Raw genomic sequence first — 16,968 nt, 5'->3', positions numbered from 1 at the left:
TGGCTATGAATTCCACAGATTCACCATCCTCTGAAGAAAGAAATTCCTCCTCGTCTCCTTCTTAAAGAAACGTCCTTTAATTCTGAGGCTATGACCTCTGGTCCTCGACTCTCCCACTAGTGGAAACATCCTCTCCATATCCACGCTATCCAGGCCTATCACTATTCGGTAAGTTTCAATGAGGTCCCCCTCCTTCTTCTAAACTCCAGCGAGTAGAGGGCCAGTGCCGTCAAACACTCATCATATGTTAACCCTCTCATTCCTGGGATTATTCTTGTAAACCTCCCCTGGACCTTTCTCCAGAGCCAACACATGCATTTCTGCTGACTGGTTAGCATGCAACAAAACCTTTTCACTGTACCTCGGTATACTTGACAATAAACTAAACTAATCCTTCCTCAGATAAGGGGCCCAAAATTGCTCGCAATACTCCAAATGCGGCCTGACGGTCTTTTCGAGCCTCAGCATTACATCCCGATTGACAATGGTAGTTATCTGTTTGATCTCTTCCTGTGAGGTGACCCAAGAAAAACTTTGGAAAATCTGCAAACATTACATGACTGTTGTTCTTTTGTCATTTTGGCTCGCCCTTAAACGTTTAATGTTTGTCAAAAGTAGCTTGTTGGATCTTTGTTGAGTCCTTCAACTGGAAAATGCCATTTTGAACTAAATGTCCATGACATTTGACTTTGACAGTTTTTAAGACATTGTGCCATTCTAAGAAATGCAGTACTCACTGTGACTTTTTGCTAGAGCTGTCAGATAATTTTTTGCCTCTAGCTGGCGCAAACTTAGAAGATTTTAATCAATGATCCAGGATATGGCAAGAGAAAGGAAAAAATATCTTTGATCATAGTTTAAACATGCCTATTTTTGAACGGGAGGTGCTTGGACTTGTAATCTATAATAATGTTTTTGAGTAGACTCCTTGCCATTACTGAAAAGCCCAGTATCCCCGATGGTTTTTTAATCTATCTCATGTCCTGTCATTTCCAACATGCATAAACTCAAGTCCCTCTTTTCCCGTATGCTCTTTTAGAACAGTGGCATTAATCTAATTTTTTTTCTGTCAAATTATATTACTGACCATTTTTGTATTAAACTCCATCTGTCACTTGTCTCTCTGTTCTGCTAACCTATCTTTCATCCTGCAACCTATTATTATTCCCCTCACTATTTACCACACTTCCATCCTTGGTGTTATCTGCTTCTCTTTGCATTGTATTTTAAGCCAATTTCCTAAACGTACTGCGATTGACCTATTAATGAGCTTTAAATTTGCAAAGCAACCATCATTAGAGGACTTTGTCAAGCTTCTTCTGAAAATCCAGACAAGCTTCCGTTGCATTTACTTCAGCCTTATTTGTTCCTCAACAAAAAAAAAAAATCCCTGGTTGGTCAAAAATAAGTGCGAGTACGTAATTTTCTTTTTGAGATCCCCTTAAACATTACCATAATCTGGCAAGGCACAGCAAATGTTTCACTTGCTGTGCATTGTAAGCTGCTTTTCTTGTTTCATCATTTACTCTACTTCCTTTGTCATTTGGGGAAATTTAACTGTCCCTAGTTCCATCTTTATTTTTATTTATCACCTTTATCTCAGAATCTTGTACTTATTTGCGCTTATAGTATACCGAGCATGTTCATTTGAGTCAAAAAGGGTTTGGGGCTATTGTTTTAAGATTAGCCCTTTGATTATTTCACTGCAGATCTAAATTCATTGTTTTATTTTTATCCATTGCATTTTTATTGGTAAATTGAAGGATTAAATGGTATTAACTACTCCCGTTATTGTTGATCACAATCATTATTGTGACTGAATAAACTGGCAATTGTATTTTAATAAACAATATTCAACTAGGTTTTGGAATAATCTCGTCGGTTTTTTTTGTTTCAGAGTCAGTGCAAAAACTTGAAAGAATTTCAATTTTGCAATCATAATAATAGGTTATGTTGACAGGCTCTTCACCAGAAAAATCTTTTGGGACCTTGGGGTGAAGACAAAGAAATCGACAAAATGGCAAGATAATTGATTTTGGAGTGCACAATATCACGTCCAGTACCTTAGCAACTGTTTATCTGACTGTACTGATATCTAAGCGTTTGCAGTAATCATTTGTAAATTATTGCACTTAAGAGGTTTGCCTGCAAGGTCAATTTATCAAAATGTTTTAACCATAATATGTACATGGGAAGTAAAGGTACCATTAATGAGAAGTATTTTGCTGCTCTTCCATTACTGTGAACTTTGTGGCAGGAGTAGATGATTTGCAATTTGTATTGAGAGATGTTTACTTTTGAGAAGGGAATTATCAAATTAGCAAAATGTCTAAAAGCAATATATGGCATATGTATAATGTGGATTTGATTAAATAAGTGCAAACAGTTTGCACGGTGAAGGACAAAAAGTAGATTTTATTGTTTTAAACCTTGGTAGTTTATGAAGTTGGGTAACCATAGCTTGTACAATATTCTATTCTTGTGAGAATGTGATCCCGTCTGGCTATGAAATAAAGCTAGATTGTTCTCCCAGGTGCCCGTTGCCTGCTTACTTTCTGCACTTCAGCTCTAATTCCCAGAGCAGTTGGCTGGCTGATGGTGGTCTTTGTCCAAAGCTCAGCAAAACCTGTAGATGGGAAAATGATGCAAGATTCCTCCTTTATTAAAAATTATCGAGATTGATATTGCTGTCATCCAGCTAGATTTTTTCCAGTGTTATTTGGAGACTCATAGCACCAATAATTTTCAGGATGAGTCTCAAGGTAGCAATACCATTTGGGTCCAGTGGCAGAGTACCTAAGCTCTGTTCTTGCTGCTTGATATCTTCTTGGATTCTTGATAATTTTGTAAAAAAAAAACTTCATCAGATCCATGATGTGTAGGAAAGAACTGCAGATGCTGGTTTAAATCAAAGATAGACCCAAAATGCTGGAGTAACTCAGAGGGATATGCAGCATCTCTAGAGAGAAGGAATGGGTGACGTTTCAGGTCGAGACCCTTCTTCAGACTGATGTTAGGGGAGTGGGCAGTACAGAGATAAAATGTAGTCAGAGTAAGACTGGTCACAGAACTGGGAAGGGGAGAGGATAGAGAGGGAAAGCAAGGGCTACTTGAAGTTAGAGAAGTCAATGTTCATACTGCTGGGGTGAAAGCTGCTCTAGCCCCTTGGACAGGTTGTGTGAGTGGGCGGATACATGGCAGATGCAGTTTAATGTAGATAAGTGTGAGGTTATTCACTTTGGAAGTAAGAATAGAAAGGCAGATTATTATCTGAATGGTGTCAAGTTAGGAGGAGGGGGAGTTCAACGAGATCTGGGTGTCCTAGTGCATCAGTCAATGAAAGGAAGCATGCAGGTACAGCAGGCAGTGAAGAAAGCCAATGGAATGTTGGCCTTCGTAACAAGAGGAGTTGAGTATAGGAGCAAAGAGGTCCTTCTACAGTTGTACCGGGCCCTGGTGAGACCGCACCTGGAGTACTGTGTGCAGTTTTGGTCTCCAAATTTGAGGAAGGATATTCTTGCTATGGAGGGCGTGCAGCGTAGGTTCACTAGGTTAATTCCCGGAATGGCGGGACTGTCGTATGTTGAAAGGCTGGAGCGATTGGGCTTGTATACACTGGAATTTAGAAGGATGAGGGGGGATCTTATTGAAACATATAAGATAATTAGGGGATTGGACACATTAGAGGCAGGAAACATGTTCCCAATGTTGGGGGAGTCCAGAACAAGGGGCCACAGTTTAAGAATAAGGGGTAGGCCATTTAGAACGGAGATGAGGAAGAACTTTTTCAGTCAGAGAGTGGTGAAGGTGTGGAATTCTCTGCCTCAGAAGGCAGTGGAGGCCAGTTCGTTGGATGCTTTCAAGAGAGAGCTGGCTAGAGCTCTTAAGGATAGCGGAGTGAGGGGGTATGGGGAGAAGGCAGGAACGGGGTACTGATTGAGAGTGATCAGCCATGATCGCATTGAATGGCGGTGCTGGCTCGAAGGGCTGAATGGCCTACTCCTGCACCTATTGTCTATTGTCTATTATCCCCACAGCAGCCTTTCTGTCCTGGGCCTCCTCCATTGTCAGAGTGAGGCCCAGTGCAAATTGGAGGAACAGCATCTCATATTTCGCTAAGGTAGCGTTTGTAATTTGTAACTTTAAGTACCTTTTATGGGTGACTATTTGCATACCTTGGGTATGCAAGCAAAGAATTATGGGAGTTATGAGAGACTGCAAGGAAGCGAATGTAAATTGGAAAAAAGCTGAACAGTTCTGAATATAGATGCACGTAATGAGTTGAGTGCAGTAAGACACTGATTTATCATAATCTTGGCAATACGAATATCCAATATTCAGTAGATGTTATTGAGGTTAGTAAAGGATAGGATCATTACCAAAATGATTTTCAGATCGTTGAAGAGGACATGAATAATGAGAGCCCGAACATTATTTTTGGTGCAAAAGCCAGCCTGTGAAGACATGGGTATGAATAGAAGTAAACAGTAGATTTGTCAATAACTGACTCCACCTAGTTGGGCTGGAGAGATTTGAACAGCAGAGAATTTCAACTTGAGGTATTGGTAAACTGTGAGCCACTATGTCTCCGACGTTTGTATTAATCTGAACACCCCTAGAAACGGGAATTCTCAAATTTCTCGGGAACACCTCACTGCGGCTCCTTTTTCCTTTGCTTCGGTGTCAATTTCTCATGGAGTCCAGTGACAGAGTATTGAAAGAGGGAGAGATATTTTAGGTTGTTTACTTTTGGCTGATTGAATTGAGGATTGCATTCAAACGTACAGGTCCACTACAGATTCAAGCCACCAATCGAAGCAGAAGCTCCAATTACAATGCCCTCCATAATCTTTTGGACAAAGACCCATCATTTATTTATTTGCCACTGCACTCCACAATTTAATAGAAAAAAATCACGTGGTTAAAATGCACATTGTCAGATTTTAATAAAGGCCATTTTTATACATTTTGGTTTCACCATGTAGAAATTACAGCAGTGTTTATACATAGTCCCCCCCATTTCAGGGCTCCATAATGTTTGGGACACAGCAATGTCATGTAAATGAAAGTAGTCATGTTTAGTATTTTGTTGCATTTCCTTTGCATGCAATGACTGCTTGAAGTCTGCGATTCATGGACATCACCAGTTGCTGGGTGTCTTCTCTGGTGATGCTCTGCCAGGCCTGTATTGTAGTCATCTTTAGCTTATGCTTGTTTTGGGGGCTAGTCCCCTTCAGTTTTCTCTTTAGCATATAAAAGATGCTCAGTTGGGTTCAGATCAGGTGATTGACTTGGCCATTCAAGAATTGACCATTTTTTAGCTTTGAAAAACTCCTTTGTTGCTTTAGCAGTATGTTTGGGATCATTGTCTTGCTGTAGAATGAACTGCCAGCCAATGAGCTTTGAGGCATTTGTTTGAACTTGAGCAGATAGGATGTGTCATTACATTTCAGAATTCATTATGTTACTACCATCAGCAGTTGTATCATCAATGAAGATAAGTGAGCCGGTACCTTCAGCAGCCATATATGCCCAGGCCATAACACCCCAACACCGTGTTTCACAGATGAGGTAGTATGCCTTGGATCTTGGGCAGTTCCTTCTCTCCTCCATACTTTCTCTTGCCATCACTCTGATATAAGTTGATCTTTGTCTCATCTGTCCACAAGATGTTTTTCCAGAACTGTGGTTGCTCTTTTAAGTACTCCTTGGCAAACTGTAGAACGGAGATGAGGAAGAACTTTTTCAGTCAGATTAGAACGGAGATGAGGAAGAACTTTTTCAGTCAGAGTGGTGAAGGTGTGGAATTCTCTGCCTCAGAAGGCAGTGGAGGCCAGTTCGTTGGATGCTTTCAAGAGAGAGCTGGATAGAGCTCTTAAGGATAGCGGAGTGAGGGGGTATGGGGAGAAGGCAGGAACGGGGTACTGGTTGAGAGTGATCAGCCATGATCGCATTGAATGGCGGTGCTGGCTCGAAGGGCTGAATGGCCTACTCCTGCACCTATTGTCTATTGTTACCTGGCCATCCTATTTTTGCGGCTAACCAGTGGTTTGCATCTTGCAGTGTAGCCTCGGTATTTCTGTTTATGAAGTCTTCTGCGGACAGTGATCATTGACAAATCCATACCTGACTCCTGAAGAGTGTTTCTGATCTGTCGGACTGATGTTTGGGGATTTTTCTTTATTATAGAGAGAATTCTTCTGTCATCAGCTGTGGAGGTCTTCCTTGGCCTGCCAGTCCCTTTGCGATTAGTAAGCTCACCAGTGCTCTCTTTCTTCTTAATGATATTCCAAACAGTTGATTTTGGTAAGCCTAAGGTTTGGCTGATGTCTCTAACAGTTTTATTCCTGTTTCTCAGTCTCATAATGGCTTCTTTGACTTTCATTGGCACAACTTTTTTTTCCTCATGTTGATAAGCAGCAATAAACGTTTCCAAAGGTGATGGAAAGACTGGAGGAAAGACTAGGTGCTGAGAGCTCTCTTGTACCTGCATTAAGGAGGCATTTAAACACACCTGTGCAATTACAAACACCTGTGAAGCCATCTGTCTCAAACATTATGGTGCCCTGAAATGGGGGGACTATGTATAAACACAGCTGTAATTTCAACATGGTGAAACCAATATGCATTAAAAAAAAACTTTATTTAAATCTGACACTGCACACTTTAACCACATATGATTTTTTTTCTATTACATATCTCAAATTGTGGAGTACAGAGGCAAATAAATAAATGATGGGTCTTTGTCCCAAACATTATGGAGGGCACTGTAGATTGAGATCGACTGCTCGTCTGGTCTAGGTGCCACATTTTTGGGCGGACTTCCAGGGGGTATTTCGAGTGCGCTCTAATAATTTTGTCTGGATTAAAAGAGGTGCTGATTCACCAGTTGCCAAAAAATTGGCAGTGGACCCCTGTATTTTCATTTCAAGTATTTTCTACAGGTTTCATGTTTAAAAAATTGAAATGTTATCATATTTTTATGTGATTCATTTTTATATTGGAATATGTGTGAAATGTCAGCATTATTCTGACTTTGCAAGAGTTGGACAGCCAATTCTGCCCGGATGTGTGGATTAACCAACCGTCAAAATTTGAATGGGCCTCTGATTAGAACCCAGGTTGAGGGACATGGCTGGTTTCTTGGAGAAACTCTTTGTCATGAAAATCAGCCCACAGTATTCGCATGTCCATCCAGAAGGTAATGGATAAGTGCAGAATGTGGTTTGCTGATCACCAAGACCATGTTGGGTTGATGGCTGAACACATTTTAACATATTATATGATATGGCTTGATTTGAATGATAGTTTTGAAGCAGTACTGACTAATTTGAATGTAGAAGCAGGATCTAGAAACTGGGTAAATGATATTTTTATGGCATAGATAGATTCTTGATTAGTACAAGAGTCAGGGGTTATGGGGAGAAGGCGGGGGAATGGCGTTAAGAGGGAAAGATAGATCAGCCATGATTGAATGGCAGAGTAGACTTGATGGGCTGAATGGCCTAATGCTGTGTCTATCACTTGTGAACTGCATTTAATAGTTTCCTTTGCTGGTTGGCTTGGATAATATGGAGACTGGCAAGGTTAGACTGGAAATTAGAATTTTTTGTTTGTGGAGGATATTTGGTTGAAACCTGACTCATTTCAGTGAGAATCTGAGATTCGAAAGAGCCTTGTTCGGTGTGAGCCAGTAAGGGTGGTGCGTGGAAACCTGTGCCATTTCAAAGAAACTGGGCATTCGTAGCTATCTGTCTCAATACGTCTGATGTGGTGGTCAAGATAACGTGTAGTGCTGGAAGTTACAAACACATAGGGTGTTCGTTCATAGAGTCATTACTGTTGCCAATTAACTTATCAAGATGGATATTAGTTTTCGAAGGGAACTGGAGCATTTGGAAGATACCTATGTGGTCAAACGACAAACATGCAAACACTAGAGGTGTATTATCTAGAACGCCATAAGGGCATAAAGAACGTTCAATATACTTTGGGTGTTCTTATTTGGAGAGGTTAAGTCTTGTAGATGTCTACCAGATTGAATCTATGGCAGGTGTCGAGTGAACTAACATGTGAGATAAACCTACCTGATCTTATCCTTGTCTGTTACAGATGCATCTATCCATAACAGTAAGAGACAAAGTCCTGTCTTTGCATTGTTAACCTCCATTATCTGGCATTGCATTACCACTGTGCTGAATGGAAAATCCAGGCCAAGTATCATAGTTCACAACTTGATAACTGAGGCACTGTGAACTAACATGTTATGAATTTTACAGCAGCAAAATCGAATTTCTAACAGTCTGAAAGCATTGGGGCCTGTTAGGCCTGACAGTTATCTGTGCTTCAGCAAGCATAGACGATACTTGGAAAAGCTGCAGCAGAGGACTGAGGTTTTCAACATCTAAGCTAACAGGCTGCAGACAGAACTATGTGATGCTACAACCAACAAATCAAAACTGCAATTCTCTGACACCCAGGCATGAATGACAGGCATGAATGAATGACAAGCAGTTAAGGGGAAAAAAGATTATTTCCATTAACAATGATGGGAACCAGCATGCAAGTCCCAAAAATATGACTGAAGCATTAGCAAACCTCCTTGAACGAGCAATGCCAAGCAAATAATCAATCTCCAATTCTCTGTGGTCCCTGAAATGACTTGAGATCAGGACATGAATGGGAGCACTGAGCATGAAAACAATAACCCCTGACATCCTTATTAATCTGTCAATCTCTGTCTTAAAAATATCCATTGACGACCTCCACAGCTGTCTTTGGCAATGAATTCCACAGATTCACCACCCTCTGACTAAAAAAATTCCTTATTTTCTGCCAGGGCTCCCATGCTCCAGACCTCATCCAAACTTCAGTTCAATCCAAGGCAATAAGTGTAACTTTTTGGAAACCTAAAAACTACAGATTAAGGAAACCAAGGGAAAATTCCTCTTGTGGCTAGAGTCATACTTGGCATAAAGGAAGATGGTTGGAGATAACGATCATTGGTGACATCGGCGGAGCCTTGGATGTGGAGCCTAGCGACGGCAGTGAAGCCTCGCGAATCGACCTATGGTCGGTGAGGGCACGGGAGAACCACTGTGCGGGGGAAGAACAATGGAGGACCTGGCATGGGGAAGCTCTTTGAAGTTCTCGACCATTTCCACATCCGTACCATGATGCTGAATAGGACATGTACTCCACCATGCTTCCTGAATGTCGGATGCATTTGCCAAGGTTTTATCTATCAGCATTTCTCAAACCCATTACCTCTTCCTGAGTGGAATGGGACCATGTGAAGCCAATGTTGGCTCAAATTCACTCTACATCCAGAGTTTACAATATTACCATTTATTTCTAGTGCTGTTGTCCAAGTCCTGGAATTTCCGGCCCAATAGCACTTTGTGAACATCATAAGGACTATATCAGTTCAAGAAGGTGGCTCACTGCTCAGGAAATAGGACAGTGAATAAGAGAAACTTTTATTGACGAACTGTGATTGTCTCGGAATTAAAAATGTATTCAAGTTTAACAGACAATTTCAAGATTCAAGGTCTTTTATTGTCACATGTATCAATTAAGGTACAATGACATTCGATTTACCATACAGCCATACTTAAAAAAAGCAACAAAACACACAACTACATAAAAGTTAACATAAACATCCACCACAGCGGATTCCACATTCCTCACTGTGATGGAAGACAATAAAGTCCAATTATCTTCCCTCTTTATTCTCCCGCGGTCGGGGCAGTCGAACCATCCACTGTCGGGGTGATTGAAGTTCCCGCTTCGGGGCGGTCGAAGCTCCTGTGCCCTGGAGCTCCAGAAGTCGGTCTCTAACCAGGGACCGCGAGCTCCACGATGTTAAAGTCCGCAGGCTCCCGCGGCTGGAGCTCCAAAGTCAGTGTCCAGCAGAGGCCGCCAACTCTTCGATGTTGAAAGACTGGAGCGACTAGGCTTGTATACACTGGAATTTAGAAGGATGAGAGGGGACCTTATCGAAACGTATAAGATTATTGAGGGGTTGAACACGTTAGAGGCAGGAAACATGTTCCCAATTTTGAGGGAAGACACAAAGCTGGGTGGCAGTGTGAACTGTGAGGAAGATGCTATGAGGTTGCAGGGTGACTTGAATAGGTTGTGTGAGTGGGTGGATGCATGGCAGATGCAGTTTAATGTGGATAAGTGTGAGTGAGGTTATCCACTTTGGTGGTAAGAATAGGAAGTCAGATTATTATCTGAACGGTGTCAAGTTAAGAAAAGGGGACGTACAACGAGATCTGGGTGTCCTAGTGCATCAGTCACTGAAAGGTAGCATGCAGGTACAGCAGGCAGTGAAGAAAGCCAATGGAATGTTGGCCTTCGTAACAAGAAGAGTTGAGTATAGGAGCAAAGAGGTCCTTCTGCAGTTGTACAGGGCCCTAGAGAGACTGCACCTGGAGTACTGTGTGCAGTTTTGGTCTCCAAATTTGAGGAAGGATATTCTTGCTATTGAGGGCGTGCAGTGTAGGTTTACTAGGTTAATTCCCGGAATGGCGGGACTGTCGTATGTTGAAAGACTGGAGCGACTAGGTTTGTATACACTGGAATTTAGAAGGATGAGAGGGGATCTTATTGAAACATATAAGATTATTAAGGGTTTGGACACGTTAGAGGCAGGAAACATGTTCCCAATGTTGGGGGAGTCCAGAACCAGGGGCCACAGTTTAAGAATAAGGGGTAGTCCATTTAGAACGGAGATGAGGAAAACTTTTTCAGTCAGAGAGTTGTGAATCTGTGGAATTCTCTGCCTCAGAAGGCAGTGGAGGCCAATTCTCTGAATGCATTCAAGAGAGAGCTAGATAGAGCTCTTAAGGATAGCGGAGTCAGGGGGTAAGGGGAGAAGGCAGGAACGGGGTACTGATTGAGAATGATCAGCTATGATCACATTGAATGGCGGTGCTGGCTCGAAGGGCCGAATGGCCTACTCCTGCACCTATTGTCTATTGTTAGGCCGCAGTGCGGACGGAGATACGATAAGGAAAAAAATCGCATCTCTGTCGGTGAGAGATTTTAAAACGTTTCCCCCGACCCTCACCCCCACATAAAACTGCTTAAGTTAGCTTAAGAACACTAAAACATACAATGAATACATACAATAAAACAACAAAGGAATGGACGAGACAGACTGTTGGCGAGGCAGCCATTGCTGGCGCCACCCGGTGGTATTTTGCTTCATGTTTCAGTTTCCATCTTTTTATCTTACTGAAAGCTCGTTAAAGAAAGGAACAAAAGACCTTTTAAAAATTATTCTTTCCTTCCTGTCTCACTGTCTGAGACTTCCTTAATGTGTTCGGCCAGGTTGAAATTATTGGAAATTCTGACTGTCTCTGAAAGTACAAGGCAGACCTTGATCACTGGCATGCGGCTTCAAACTTGCACTTAACTGCCATCAGCAACTTCAATGTATGTTCTTGAAGGCTCATGTAGCAAAATTGTCCAGCAGCATCCTAATTATTTATTTTATCAAGATATATTTTAAAAAAGAATCAGTGAATTGAAGTTGAGTGGTGCCCAAGTAGAAGTAGAAAACTTCAAACTCAAAATTTAACATTGTGTTTAAAAACATACAAATTTTGACAAGACTATATCTTTCTCCAAATTGATGGTGAATGACTACCTTATTACGTAATTTGAAATTAAACACTGAACAAATTCTATTTTCAGAAAAGGTGATTGAAAAGGTTTTGTTTGGTTAAAATGATCTTGGCAACTACAGAACTGGATTGGGAACATTAGCCATTCCAGGCATTAAGATACATTTGCATTTCATTAGTTTATTTTCAACTAGCTAATTGACCATGGCTGATGCTGGACTAATTACACCAGGATTGTAAATAAAGACAAAGTTTTATAGGACATGAAAAGGACCTTCAGCCTATCACATCCACAGTTTTTGCTCACTGACACTAATCCCATTTGTCTGCATGGCTGTTTGCCTGCCTGTTCAAGTGTTTTGTCAAAATGTTTCTTAAACAGAACGATTGTATCTGTTTTCAACATCTTCACTGGCAGTGAGTTCCAGAAATGAATCACTTGCGGAAAAAAAAAATCCCCTTCAAACCTTCCTCACATCTTAAACCTATGCCCTGTGGTTTCTGATACACACCCTGACCACGGGAAAAAGGTTCTATCCACCTTATGTCTCTTATCAGGTCACCTCTCGGCTTTTTGCACTCCAGGCCCACCCTATTGGATTTCTCCCCATTATTACAGACCTCCAATCTCGGCAAATAATAGGAACATTGATCTTTTCTTTAATGTCACATCAGTGATTCATTTTTATGGTTGTAAAATTTGATTCTTGTTGAATGTATGCTCCCAATTTGAGTTAATTTAGAATGGAGATGAGGAAGAACTTTTTCAGTCAGAGAGTGGTGAAGGTGTGGAATTCTCTGCCTCAGAAGGCAGTGGAGGCCAGTTCGTTGGATGCTTTCAAGAGAGAGCTGGATAGAGCTCTTAAGGATAGCGGATTGAGGGGGTATGGGGAGAAGGCAGGAACGGGGTACTGATTGAGAGTGATCAGCCATGATCGCATTGAATGGCGGTGCTGGCTCGAAGGGCTGAATGGCCTACTCCTGCACCTATTGTCTATTAATATGTTTCAATGTCTAAGCTTGATCTTTCAGGCATTGTACACAGGAAAAGCATAAAACTGAGACAATTGGTTTCAAATTAACTGTATGAAATATTAACAGACACAAAATGCTAGAGTAACTCAGCGGGCCAGGCAGCATCTCTAGAGAGAAGGAATGGGTGACGTTTTGGGTCGAGACCCTTCTTCAGACTAATATCAGGGGAGTGGGCGGGACAGAGAGAGAATGTAGTCGGGGGAGGGGATGGAGAGAGAGGGAAAGCAAGGGCTTTTTGAAGTTAGAGAAGTCAATGTTCATACTGCTGGGGTGTAAGCCACCCAAGCGAAATATGAGGTGCTGTTCCTCCAATTTGTGCTGGGCCTCACTGACAATGGAGGAGGCCCAGGACAGAAAGGTCAGATTGGGAATGGGAGGGGGAGTTAAAGTGCTGAGATCAGTCAGGTTAAGGCGGACTGAGCGGAGGTGTTCAGCGAAACGATCGCTGAGCCTGCGCTTGGTCTCGCTGATGTAGAGAAGTTGACACCTGGACCAGCAGATACAGTTGATGAGTTTGGAGGAGGTGCAAGTGAACCTCTGCCACACCTGAAAAGACTGTTGGGGTCCTTGGATGGAGTCGAGGGGGGAGGTAAAGGAACAGGTATTGCATCTCCTGCGGTTGCAGGGGAAAATACCTGGGGAGGGGGTGGTTTGGGTGGGAAGGGATGAGTTGACCAGAGAGTTGTGGAGGGAACGGTCTCTGCGGAAAGCAGAAAGGGGTGGAAATGGGAAATGGGAAATGGGAAATAGGAAATGGGAAGATGTGGCCAGTAGTGGGATCCAATTAGTGGCAAAAATGTTGGAGGATTATATGCTGATGGGGTGGAAGGTGAAGACAAGGGGGACTGTCCTTGTTGCACGTGTGGGGAGGGGGAGCATGAGCGGAGCTGCGGGATATCGAGGAGACCCTAGTGAGAGCCTCATCTATAATGGAAGAAGGGAACCTCCATTTCCGAAAGAACGAGGACATCTCCGATGATCTAGTATGGAAAACCTCATCCTGGGCGCAGATGCGGCGTAGGAGGAGGAATTGGGAGAAGGGGATAGAGTCTTTACAGGAAGCAGGGTGGAAAGAAGTGTTTGGAATTTGTCTATGTCATTAAGTACACCCATTGGCACTATAGATTTTTAGACAATGGTGAATTTCAGGGTAAACAGACCTGGCAGAAAAGTGGAGTTAAAGGCAAGATCATATCAGCCGTGATTTTGTTGAATGGAAGACCAGGCTTGATGCATCACAGTTCCTACTGCTCTTACTTCTGATGTTCTTATTTTTGCAAATGCTAGACTCTGTATTTCACTTATTGCTTCACAGTACAAGTCTCCTTTTGTTTTCCTTGTTTAAAAAAGTAAACATTGCTCGGTTTTATTTGTTTACACAGCTACTGATAGTTTGTTGGATATTTGCAGAAATGGCTGAACAAACTGCAGAGAGGGCAGATCTGAAAGTGATGACCAGCAAACATTTCTGGAATTCGTAGCGAATGAATTGGCTGTCAGGATGTCGCATTCGTTGACCTGAAAATGGGTGTTAATGCATCTACCTACCCTCACTCTTTCTCTCAGAGGGTAGGAGGAAATTCGCAGGCTCAACAGACGTTCATAGGTAAGTTGTGCGCTACCGATCCAAAGTACTGTTTTGTGAAGTTTATCAGTTTTAAAATGAGTCTAACATAGCTTAGGCTGATGTTCTGATTTCTATCTTGTGTTCGCTGAATGAATGGTTTAGTTATTACTTTATTTATTCTAGGGATGTAGGCAGTGCTGCCAAAGCATAAATTATTACCCATTCCTATTTTTCTTGAAAATGTAGGCATTGGCTATCTCTGAAATGCTTTACATATTTGAGGTTATGGTGCTTTTTATAATAATGTGTGATGGAGAGTTTTAATACTGCAATGTATATTTGTCATATAATAATTTAAAAAAGGTGACCTGGGAGATCAGGATGATAATGATTAATTGGCTAGGATAGTTCAGTTAACTGAGGGAAGAAAAGGTGTTCATGCAATAGCAAAAAAATTGAAATGGTCTAAGGGCCATGGGTGGAGAATGCTTGCTAATGCTTGTATACCCGGACAATAAAATGCCTTTTTAGAATGCACCATAGAGTAAGGTAGCAAAAAAAATTGGGAATGTTTTTTAAAATATTCCATAAAAAATTAACTTCAGAATCAGAAGATATGGAGAAATAGTTGGAGAGAATCAAGGATCTTGTAATAAGCTGCTAATACATGATATTGAGATTATCGAGCACTTTACAGTTTTTAGTAGATTTCAAAGTAATTGATTTATTGATTTGAAGAAAGATGTTTGGCATCTGGCACTCTCAGGGCAAAATCCTTTTTTTGGTTTTATTGCACAGGAACGTCCTCCTACTTACATCAAGGATATGGATGCGAATCAAAATTATATAGCCTCGAACATAGCCACGAGAAACCACAAGACAAAAAGAAAAAAAGTTCTGGCCTTGCAACCCTGAAAAAGAAATTTATAAAAAGGCGTAAATCTAATCGCTCTGCCGATCATGCTAAGCAGATGCGTGAGCTGCTTTCTGGATGGGATGTGAGGGACGTAAATGCATTAGTGGAAGAATATGAAGGCACTGCAGCTTTAAAGGAGCTTTCATCGCAAGGTAATTTGGCACGGCCAGATGCACGGACCTTGCAAAGAGACCTAGCAGATCTTTACGAATATAAGTACTGCACTGATGTTGATTTGATTTTCCAAGACACTTGCTTTCCTGTACATCGTGCCATTCTGGCTGCGAGGTGTCCCTTTTTTAAGACGCTGCTTTCATCGTCACCTGAATATGGTGCTGAGATTATGATGGACATTAACACAGCTGGCATAGATTTGCCCATGTTTTCAGCATTATTACACTACCTGTACACTGGAGAGTTTGGAATAGAGGACTCCAGGTTCCAAAATGTTGACATCCTGGTACAGCTCACTGAAGAATTTGGAACCCCAAATTCACTGGATGTAGATATGCGAGAACTTTTTGATAACATGTGCTATTATGATGCTATTCTCGGCTTTTCAGCTGAATCAGAATTAGTGGAGGCATTTGGAAGACGTTCGGGTCGTTTTGATGAGGAACTCTGTGGGCATAAGGCTGTCCTATCTGCACGTTCCCCTTTTTTTAGAAATCTTCTCCAAAGACGTGTAAGGACTGGTGAAGAAATAACAGATCGAACTCTACAGACGCCAACGAGAATCATACTTGATGAATCTATCATTCCAAAGAAATATGCAAAAGTAATTTTACATTGTATGTATACTGATCTGGTGGATTTGTCTCTTGTACTGCACTACAATCCATCTGTGGGAAGCCTAAGTGAAGTCCAAGCAATGGTTGCGGGAAAGGGTAACATGTCGAGAGCTGAAGAAGCAATGGAACTTTACCACATAGCTCTTTTTCTGGAATTCAACATGCTTGCTCAAGGTGGGTTTGTGGTCATTTGTAATAGACCTGAGACACGTGTTGAAATGTACATGCATGCATATTTTGTTCCACTTCATTGTGGGTAATAGAGCCTAATGACAACTAAAAGTAAGTGTTCTGTTTGGCTCTGCCACAAGAGCGAAAGAGCAATTTCAATGCTTCAAGAACTTGTATAGTGCATTTATTAATCTTGCTTATTTCAGTAGGTTTTTTTGAAAGGTTGGAATATCAGATTTATTAAAGCAGTATTCAAAATTGGTATGGGTATCAAAATATTACTTTCATCCGAACAAACTATTTTTAGCTGTGGATTTATTCTCTCTGAAACAGCAAAAATCTGAGTTGTAAAGTGCATTAAGCCAAGTTTGTCAGTTATAGATAGTGTATATTGCAGTAGAATATTATGAAGTTTAAATAATTGATTTTTATGTTAGGGGCCTATATTTTGCGGATGTTAATAAAATATTTTATACATGAACAGACATTTCTATTTTGCTTTCCCATTTCAAGAATTGGATGCTGACTTGGTGGGGTTGAGGGGAAGCATGATGATGATAAGACGTAGGAGCAGAATGAGGCCATTCGCCCCATCGAGTCTGCTCTGCCATTCGATCACAGCTGATCTATTTTTACCTCTTAACCTGCTTTCTCCCCGTAACCTATGACACTAATCAGCAACCTATTAATCTGTGCTTTAAAAATATCCAATGTCTTGGCCTTCACCGCTATCCGCAGCAATGAGTTCCACAGATTCACCATCTTTCATCTTCTGGTTAAAGAAATGCCTCCTCATCTCCATTTCAAAGCTATATCTTTAGATTCTGGGGCTGTGCCCTCTAGTTCCAGACT

General features: G+C 41.4%; 1 protein-coding gene across 4 annotated transcripts in view; it reads left to right on the top strand.

The window, feature by feature from the left end:
* btbd7 (BTB (POZ) domain containing 7) overlaps positions 1 to 16,968 on the top strand; it is a 52,134-nt gene that overhangs the window by 10,102 nt on the left and 25,064 nt on the right. For all 4 annotated transcript variants that reach the window (XR_013547750.1, XR_013547751.1, XM_078406795.1 and 1 more), the window contains exons 2-3: positions 14,082 to 14,277; positions 15,037 to 16,119. Coding sequence is in view for 2 of the 4 variants with exons in the window: in XM_078406795.1 (XP_078262921.1) it covers positions 14,196 to 14,277; positions 15,037 to 16,119 (1,165 nt within the window). In the remaining 2 variants the exon portion in view is untranslated. The remainder of the gene's footprint in view (positions 1 to 14,081; positions 14,278 to 15,036; positions 16,120 to 16,968) is intronic.

The sequence above is a fragment of the Rhinoraja longicauda genome, chromosome 10 (genome assembly GCF_053455715.1).
Source record: "Rhinoraja longicauda isolate Sanriku21f chromosome 10, sRhiLon1.1, whole genome shotgun sequence".
NCBI classification, from domain to species: domain Eukaryota; kingdom Metazoa; phylum Chordata; class Chondrichthyes; order Rajiformes; family Arhynchobatidae; genus Rhinoraja; species Rhinoraja longicauda.
The sequence above is the reverse complement of the archived record's forward strand: the minus strand, read 5'-3'. Positions and strand labels throughout refer to the sequence as shown.